Below are 9,628 nucleotides of genomic sequence, written 5' to 3' on the forward strand. Positions count from 1 at the left end.
TCCATGCAAGAATCAATCAGCCTGCTTCTTGAAAATCGGAATACCTGTGGAATTCCAAATGAAAATCCTTTTCTCTTTGCACGCCCGTATGCAATGACATTTTTCAGAGGCTCTGATTGCATTCGCGAATTTGCTGTTGCATGTAGTGCAAAAAATCCTCAGACTCTTACATCAACAAAGTTGAGAAAACAGATCGGGACACTTTCTGAAGTTCTTAATCTTAGCAACACAGAGTTAGATCAGTTGGCAGACTTTCTAGGCCATGACATTCGAGTTCATCGTCAATTTTACAGGTTACCCGAAGGCACCCTCCAACTGGCCAAAATTAGTAAAATTCTTCTGGCCCTCGAAAAAGGACGCTTGGCAGACTTTAAAGGGCGAAATCTTAATGAAATCAACATAGATCCAGAAGGTACTATACACCGTACACAACATGGGTTCAGATTTTGGGAATGCTTTGAATAACATTACCTTGTATTTTAAATAATATATTTCTGTTAGGGGTGCACCAATCAATATCGGCCAATCATTAATGCGCATCTCGTCAGTAAAGCCGGTTCTCTAATCAGCTGTAAATTCCACCAGGCCGTTGTTAAATGACTAGCTGCGCAAATAAACGCTGTATCAAAATATCACGCACCTGGTGCAATTTACAGCTGATTAGAGAACCGGCTTTACTGATGAGATACGCATTAATGATCGGCCAATCTTGATCGGTGCACCCCTAATTTCTGTATTTTCTACCTTTTAGAGGAAGTTACAGTGGACAGTGATTTGGAGGAGTCCACTTCTAGTCCAAAAGGTAATGATTACATAATGTCAGTTTCAATTTATGTTTGCCTAAATAATGGGACATCGGATGCCCATTTTCCGGAGTTGGACTGATTCTTTAGGGTCTTCATATAATGTCTGCAAAATACCCGTCTGCCAACTCTGAAACCCGGCAGCAGTTCAAGCGGATGATGTAGCACGTCGGCATTGCGTGATTACTGAGAGCACAGAGAGAGAACAAAACAAAATGCTGTTCACGAATTATATATATATTTGCTTGTTTGTTTGTTTTAGTGTTTATAGCTCTTTTGAAGCCAAGAACTCAACCATCTGGAGTCCATTGATCAGCCTGTTTCTTCCTCTTCTTATCACAGCACTCGCCTAAACCTGGCTCCTGGTCAGGTACACTTGTCCCCATTAGCACTCCAATTAACTCACTCATCAAGCCCCACATAAAAGCACACACCTGAGAATCATTCACTGTCCGGTCTCATAAACTGTTTTTATCCTCCATGAAGTCCGAGATCTAGATGATTTTGTGCAGGAGTTTGTGAATTATGGTCAACTCGCCGCATGTGATGACCTTACCTTAATGAAGGGATTCTGGTGCGGTTTGGAGGAAGATATCCATCTCGTCATGCTGAGAGCTTATCCATGCTGGTCATTGAAGAATTATATCAACTTCGCGCTGTGGTTTGCCAGATTAGACTTCACCATGGATGAGGCGAAGTCCCGTCCACAGTCGTCACGTGGATGCTGTTGCGCTCTGTTCCACTTGCTGTTCCCCAGCTGAGCTTGCATTTGCCAGCCGCCGGTGCCTCAAGTCCTGAATCACTCTCCATGGCTCTGCTGTTCAGCCCGCACTCATGCCCAACACCACCATCCGCGGCCAACACAAGTCTGTAGCCGTCAACGGTTTACTCAAGCTGAGTGCCATCTGTGGCAAAGCCTGTGCCGCTGCCCAAAGCAAGATTAATGCCGCCATAAGGTCCTATGGCAAGGCCTTATAACATTAAGATGCCCGCACCTTACAAATGCCCTCCCCTGTGTCAGATTCCCCAGAGCTCAGCCTAGTGCCTGTTTCTCTTGAGCACCCATTAGTTCCTGTAGGCAAACAGGTAGGTATTCTGGATTTGACACTTCTCCCTGAGTTCTCAGCTCCTCTCCTCACCCCAGAGCCTTCATTTCCGTTGGCTCCATTGGTTCTGTCCAGTTCTCCTCCTCCAGAGCCTCCGCGGGTCCCGTCCAGTTCCGCTCCTCTAGAGGGTCCTTAAGTGCCATCTTCTCCTTAAGTGTCATCTTCGCCCACTAGAGCCCACTCCTCCTCAGCGCCCCCATGAACCTAAGACCCTGGACTTTCCCAATTATTTTTTTGGGGGGCTATATAGCCATGGCTGAGTTAAGGGTGGGTGGGCTGTGGGCCAAGATTATCATCGTCGAGCTGCCTGCTCTGCCATGGCCCCCCAGTAACCTGATCCACCATGGCCTCCTGGGTCTCCTACTCCGTCATGGCTCCCCGACTTACCTGGAGGTCCTCCTTTACTCCATCCTATTCCTGCCCTGCACCAGCCCCGGGGCTTATTACAGCTCGGGACGAGCCTTCCGGGAGGGGAAGTACTGTCACAAGATTAGCATCTTTCTTCCGCATCTCATCACAGCACTCACCTGGCTCCTGATCATGCACACCTGCAGCCCATGAGCACTTTGCTGAACATAAAAGCACATACCTCAGAATCATTCACTATCCAGTCTCATAAACTCGATGTGGACTAAGCAAGCTATTACCTGCCTGTGATACTTGCCACCTGTCTCCTTCCTCAGTGATCCCTTCCGTCTCCAGCTCAATTCTTTAGTCGAGGTGTCTGTTTCCCGTCAGTCCTGGTCTCCACTCTCCGTCTCTACGAGTCTCCTGTAAAGCAAGAAAGATCAGATTATTTCCTGGATCATCCTCTAGACAAATCTCAGTGCTGGCATACTCACCTGAACAATCTCCACTCAGCTCCTTTGCTCTCCTGTTGTTAAATAAACTTCGCCGTTGTTTACTTACCTCGCTCTCTGACCAGTAACTGTTACAGAAATATTTCCATCAAAAACCTAAATTTCTTTTCGACTGAAGACCGAAGTACATACACATCCTAGATGAAATTGGGGTGAGTAAAGTGTCATGAAATGGTTATGTTTGAAAGTGGTCCTAGAACATTGATCCTCAAATCTGGCTCACGGGATTCATTTTCCTGCAAAGTTTAGCTCTAACCCAAATCAAACACGCATGAGTTTGCTAATCGGTGTCTTCAGGATCATTAGAAAATCACAGGCAGGTGTGTTTTAATTAGAGTCGGAGCTAAACTCTGCAGGAAACTGGATCTCGCGAGCCAGATTTGAGGATCACTGTCCTAGAATAACTTTTATATTTTTCCTTTTCTCTTTGGAGTATTACAAGCTCTTGGTGCATAAAAAACATCTGTTAAGTTACGAAGACTAAAGTCTTAAATCCAAAGAGATATTCTTTATTAAAGTTAGGAGTCTGCCACACACCCCTAAAATGGCCCGTTCTAACACACCCCCACATCTCTACGCAAACATTTGGGGGTGATTTGCACCGAACCGCCCAAATGTATACCCAGAGAAAGTAATCATCATTTCTTCACTGTATGTTGTTATGTGCGCCGGTGACACGGACTGTTTTCTGAAAATGGGAGAGAGAAAGGCAGGTTGTGCATTTAACCGCTCTCCAACTCGCCCTGCTCTGAGCGGGCCACAAACACTCATCATTCTGTGGTCAGTCAAGTGAGGTATATTTACACTGTTGATGGACAACACGGACATTACAGACAGTCTGGCGCTTCTTACAGCCTGGCAGGAAGTTACATTTTATAATGTGCTACCTAACTTTACTATTTAAACGCGAAGTGCTTGTGGTTTGTTTCTCCAATTACAAATGCCGATATGTTGTTATGTTTACGTCGCGACGTGTAAAAAGACAATATAAGTCATAAACAGTAATTATGTTCCCGCTTAACACAACAAAAGCCTCATTTGAAATGGCTTTTAATGTTTTTTGCGGGGATGTTTTTTGTAAGGGGCATAACATTTCCGTCAAACGCTTGACTTTGGGCAATCACAATGTACTGGATTGCTGGCCAATCGGAGCATACCTCGGTGTCTTGCAGCTCTGAATTTAGACCAAATCCACCGGTATCAGAAAGGCGGGGCTTACAGGAGATAAAATAATATAAAATATGTGGAAAATAATGCTGTTTATTTTTTATTTAAACCCAGTAAACACATTGCATGATACCAAATAAACACAAAAATGATCTTTTATATATACATATGACAAAATGCTGGTGAGGACCGTAAAGAGAAAAGAATAACTTAACTGGCAGGTTCCAGGTCTGGATATGCATGGGAAAAAATAATTTAGTATGGAAAGAATTTGTTTCCAGACTATTTCACCTATTCAGTTTTTTTTTTTTTTTTTTGTAATATAAAATTGAGTTGAATCTGCTGATTTAAATGGTGATATGTCTATAACACCTAAAACTTCTAGTAGATGGGTCCCCAGGACTGAAATTGAGAAACGCTATACTCAGGGCTGGACAATAATTCAATTTCTATCTATGAATCTATCTATCTATCTATCTATATGTATGTATGTGATTTTTATTTTTATTTTATTTTTTTTTCAGTAAAATTGATTTGATTTATTAAACACATTTACGATATTTTGGTACAGGCTGCGTTATCCCATACATTTATTTATTTGCGTGGTTGAATTTGTTGAATAAACATGAGCACTGCACATTTCAAAATCAATATAGATATTGGAATTATATCTTATAGACCGAAATTAAGAAATGTATTGCGACGTAAATTTTGGCAATATTGTTCTGCCCTGATCCTGATTGCACCTCAGGAACTTTGTGTTCTTGAGATGACTGTCTTTTTGGCTGCAGAGATTTGTCAATACTCAAGACTGGCTTAATTTTTACTTTCAGAGTGCACCACAGTATCATCATCACAGCACACGGTTTGTGAGAACGGCACACTTCCAGCAGACCCAGTCTCCAAAAAAAAGAGAGGTATGATAATACTTAGGTATGATGATACTTCACTTAATGCCGATTGTCCTGAAAAAAAAGTGAATTTTACCGTAGTACAGTGCTGACTTCGTAGCCTACTTTGACTGAATTCTTTGCTTGCTTTATTTATTTCTTCTTATATATGACTCTATACTTTGTACCTATACCTTTATAGTGGCTATTATTGTTCATTAAAACTGACGTTAACAAAAGTTAGGTTTGTGCCTATTTCATGCTTTCCCACATACACCACGCCTAACAAGTAAGGTCAGTGAAAACACAAGCCTGATCAGGTTTACCTGTACCGAGCTGAACTGTACCATACCACTCAGGTTGATGCAAGTGTTTCTCATGGGTAAAATGCTAATGTGTCTCTCCCCCCCCCACAGGTTACGTTAAGAAGACGGCCTGGAACAAACTTGAGATACAGGCTGTGGAGAAGCATATGATGAGGTTTATTAACAATCACAAAATTCCAGGAAAGGCAGACTGCATGAGGTGTAAAGAGGCGGAACCACTTGCACTTAAAAATAGAGAGTGGTCTACACTTAAATTTTACATCAAAAATCGAATCTCCGCTCTAAACAGAAAATATCTGCCAAATTAATTGACACACTGTCAGACTGAATTGTTCATTGGTAGAAACAAGCTTTTATAGTTTTAAAACAAGCTTCCATAGTCAAATGGTTAGCGCAATAGACCATCAGTTCCATATTATTGTTTGGAAATGTAGATTGTTCTTTCGAAAATTAAGGCATTTTAAATAACTTTTAGACTGGAGTCTTTTTTTTCATCCTTGTCTGCTTCAAATGTAGAATTGTTTTTCTATAAATGCAGACATGGTAGATTTTCATTCTATTGTACTTGTTTTCAAAAACTTGAGAATGCAGTGTTTGTCATGAAGGGTTTTATTAATATATTTTTTTTAATTCAACTAGTGTTTACTGTGAACATCTTTATGAAATATTTCTGCAAATTTTTGTGGACGACTGAAACTTATGCTAATGTTTCTGACCCTGACTGTTGATGTACTAATGTTATGAGTTTTGAAAATGTATGTCATATACTGTATAACACTTTTTTTTTTACTAAACCTTTAAAAGTACTAAGTTAATTTTGTTTCTACATCTAAAACAAACATCTCCAAAATCAATTAAAGCATGGAGCAGATTGTAGCTCCTTTTCTGTCTAAAGTACGCAGATTCTCTTGTGTGTGAGTCCAGTCCCCACAATGACCAAAAACTGATGTTGAGTGTGTGTTTATAGTCCCCACAATGACCAAAAACTGATGTTGAGTGTGTTTATAGTCCCCACAATGACCAAAAACTGATGTTGAGTGTGTTTATAGTCCCCACAATGACCAAAAACTGGTGTTGAGTGTGTGTTTATAGTCCCCACAATGACCAAAAACTGGTGTTGAGTGTGTGTTTATAGTCCCCACAATGACCAAAAACTGGTGTTGAGTGTGTGTTTATAGTCCCCACAATGACCAAAAACTGGTGTTGAGTGTGTGTTTATAGTCCCCACAATGACCAAAAACTGGTGTTGAGTGTGTGTTTATAGTCCCCACAATGACCAAAAACTGGTGTTGAGTGTGTGTTTATAGTCCCCACAATGACCAAAAACTGGTGTTGAGTGTGTGTTTATAGTCCCCACAATGACCAAAAACTGATGTTGAGTGTGTGTTTATAGTCCCCACAATGACCAAAAACTGATGTTGAGTGTGTGTTTATAGTCCCCACAATGACCAAAAACTGATGTTGAGTGTGTGTTTATAGTCCCCACAATGACCAAAAACTGATGTTGAGTGTGTTTATAGTCCCCACAATGACCAAAAACTGATGTTGAGTGTGTGTTTATAGTCCCCACAATGACCAAAAACTGGTGTTGAGTGTGTTTAGATACGATCCCCACAATGACCAAAAACTGGTGTTGAGTGTGTGTTTATAGTCCCCACAATGACCAAAAACTGATGTTGAGTGTGTGTTTATAGTCCCCACAATGACCAAAAACTGGTGTTGAGTGTGTGTTTATAGTCCCCACAATGACCAAAAACTGATGTTGAGTGTGTGTTTATAGTCCCCACAATGACCAAAAACTGGTGTTGAGTGTGTGTTTATAGTCCCCACAATGACCAAAAACTGATGTTGAGTGTGTGTTTATAGTCCCCACAATGACCAAAAACTGGTGTTGAGTGTGTGTTTATAGTCCCCACAATGACCAAAAACTGGTGTTGAGTGTGTGTTTATAGTCCCCACAATGACCAAAAACTGATGTTGAGTGTGTGTTTATAGTCCCCACAATGACCAAAAACTGGTGTTGAGTGTGTGTTTATAGTCCCCACAATGACCAAAAACTGGTGTTGAGTGTGTTTAGATACGATCCCCACAATGACCAAAAACTGGTGTTGAGTGTGTGTTTATAGTCCCCACAATGACCAAAAACTGATGTTGAGTGTGTGTTTATAGTCCCCAGAATGACCAAAAACTGGTGTTGAGTGTGTGTTTATAGTCCCCACAATGACCAAAAACTGGTGTTGAGTGTGTTTAGATACGATCCCCACAATGACCAAAAACTGATATTGAGTGTGTTTATAGTCCCCACAATGACCAAAAACTGATGTTGAGTGTGTGTTTATAGTCCCCACAATGACCAAAAACTGGTGTTGAGTGTGTGTTTATAGTCCCCACAATGACCAAAAACTGATGTTGAGTGTGTGTTTATAGTCCCCACAATGACCAAAAACTGGTGTTGAGTGTGTGTTTATAGTCCCCACAATGACCAAAAACTGGTGTTGAGTGTGTGTTTATAGTCCCCACAATGACCAAAAACTGATGTTGAGTGTGTGTTTATAGTCCCCACAATGACCAAAAACTGGTGTTGAGTGTGTGTTTATAGTCCCCACAATGACCAAAAACTGGTGTTGAGTGTGTTTAGATACGATCCCCACAATGACCAAAAACTGGTGTTGAGTGTGTGTTTATAGTCCCCACAATGACCAAAAACTGATGTTGAGTGTGTGTTTATAGTCCCCACAATGACCAAAAACTGGTGTTGACTGTGTTTAGATACGATCCCCACAATGACCAAAAACTGGTGTTTAGTGTGTGAGTCCAGTCCCCACAATGACCAAAAACTGGTTGTGTGTTAGCCGGACCCCAGATATACTCAATACCTGAAAGGTCCCCACAAGTGACCACTGTGTCAGGTTTGTAATTTTTATAGTGAAATATTTGTAATCTGCAGTGATACTTTGAAACAGGCTTTTTAGCTTTTGTCAAATAATTTTTTTTAGGTCTGTAAGATCATAGGAATGGGTGGTCCCCACTATGTAGCAATACTTACAGGTGACCCCCACAATGCACAAAAACAAGTATGTGTGTGTGTGTGTGTGTGTGTGTCTGTGTGTATATAATTTGAATATATAAATCAAGGTACTCCATGACTATCTACATAACCATTCTTCCCATAATATTGCCGTGTCATTTTCAAACCAGCGAGTAATGCTGAGGTAGCGTCTACAGCCGTTGAGGGAGTAGACCATTTATTTCTATTCTGTTCGTCGTAAGGGGGATAGGGGATGTTGTGGAAATGCAACAATAAATGCAAAAACACAACATTTATATTCACTTTTTAATTTACATTAAAAGTTTATTCATCTGAGTGTCTACTTCCGCATTCCAATCCTGCTAATAGCGTCATAGTTCTCTATACCAATAAGCTGTAAAATCGTCACTCATCTGTACACCAATAAGCTCATTTTAATCATAAACCAATAACCGCTGAGGTGGGCGGGGCGACACGTGTCGCTCCGCCCCAACGTGTCGCCCCGCCCCATTGTCCAGACTGCACTCTGTGATACTCATAGACAGTAAAAGAAATGGACACAGCGACCCCATTGGAACTCAATTGAGACAAATGAAGCCCAGTTTTAGCGTTTTTTAGCACTTCCGTTTCTGACGCGCAGACTCAAACGAAGCTTGACGACGTCAGCAACCTGTCTGACAGATGTAAATCTTCTAAGTGGCTGTGCGTGCAAACTGCCATCGTTAATCTTGCAGAGACGGCGAGCTTGAGCGGGGAGTTCTTTGTTGTGAGTGAGCAGGAGTAAGTATTCTGATTAATTATTTTGTATAGTATTTTAAAATGTAACGCCAGTACGCCATATTAAGTTAATTGCCTGCGAGCTTCTCCACCTGTCTGTACGGTAATGCGACAGAGAGCCGAGTGGTTATGATGCAATCGTTAGCCTATTTTTTACAAAAACTGTTTATACGGGGCCATAATGTAACATAGAAGGTAATGGAGCCCTTCATACATTGTCGTGTATCTTTAGAAATAAATAATGGACAAACAGAGTCTTTAAACGCCTCAGATGTAAAGTTATTCGCTGTCAAAGTGACGCCAAAATGAATGGGAGTCAATGGGAATGCTAACGCAAGTGAAGTTCTGCTAAAAGATGGCAGCCCCCACCCGACTTCAACTTCCGGTCGAATTCCTTGCCCCTTGGTGATACTTGAAGTGTTCGATCCGCCATTTTACTATTCCCTACCAGCAGAGAGCACCATTGAGTTACATTCAAACCGCTGTCCTAAAATAACTCGATTTGAAGCTGATCAGTCAAACGGGACTCGTTTTATGTTATGTGTAATGAAGTAATGTTTACTTCAGATGTTATCTGCAGTGTTTACAGTCTTTTGAGACAGGATAAGCGATATATTTAAATCGTGTTGGTGGGTGTGTCTGCTGCGCGCTGACGACACAGGTAACTGATC

General features: G+C 41.3%; 1 protein-coding gene across 1 annotated transcript in view; it reads left to right on the forward strand.

Moving 5' to 3' along the window:
• Positions 1-6,046, forward strand: part of LOC127956730 (uncharacterized) — a 10,036-nt gene extending 3,990 nt beyond the window's left edge. The window contains exons 2-5 of the mRNA XM_052554900.1: positions 1-412; positions 752-802; positions 4,770-4,853; positions 5,243-6,046. The exon at positions 1-412 is cut by the window's left edge and continues 1,590 nt beyond it. Coding sequence (XP_052410860.1) covers positions 1-412; positions 752-802; positions 4,770-4,853; positions 5,243-5,460 — 765 coding nt within the window. The 3' untranslated portion in view covers positions 5,461-6,046. The remainder of the gene's footprint in view (positions 413-751; positions 803-4,769; positions 4,854-5,242) is intronic.
• The last annotated feature ends 3,582 nt before the right edge of the window (positions 6,047-9,628 follow it).

This window comes from Carassius gibelio, chromosome A3 (genome assembly GCF_023724105.1).
Source record: "Carassius gibelio isolate Cgi1373 ecotype wild population from Czech Republic chromosome A3, carGib1.2-hapl.c, whole genome shotgun sequence".
NCBI classification, from domain to species: Eukaryota; Metazoa; Chordata; class Actinopteri; order Cypriniformes; family Cyprinidae; genus Carassius; species Carassius gibelio.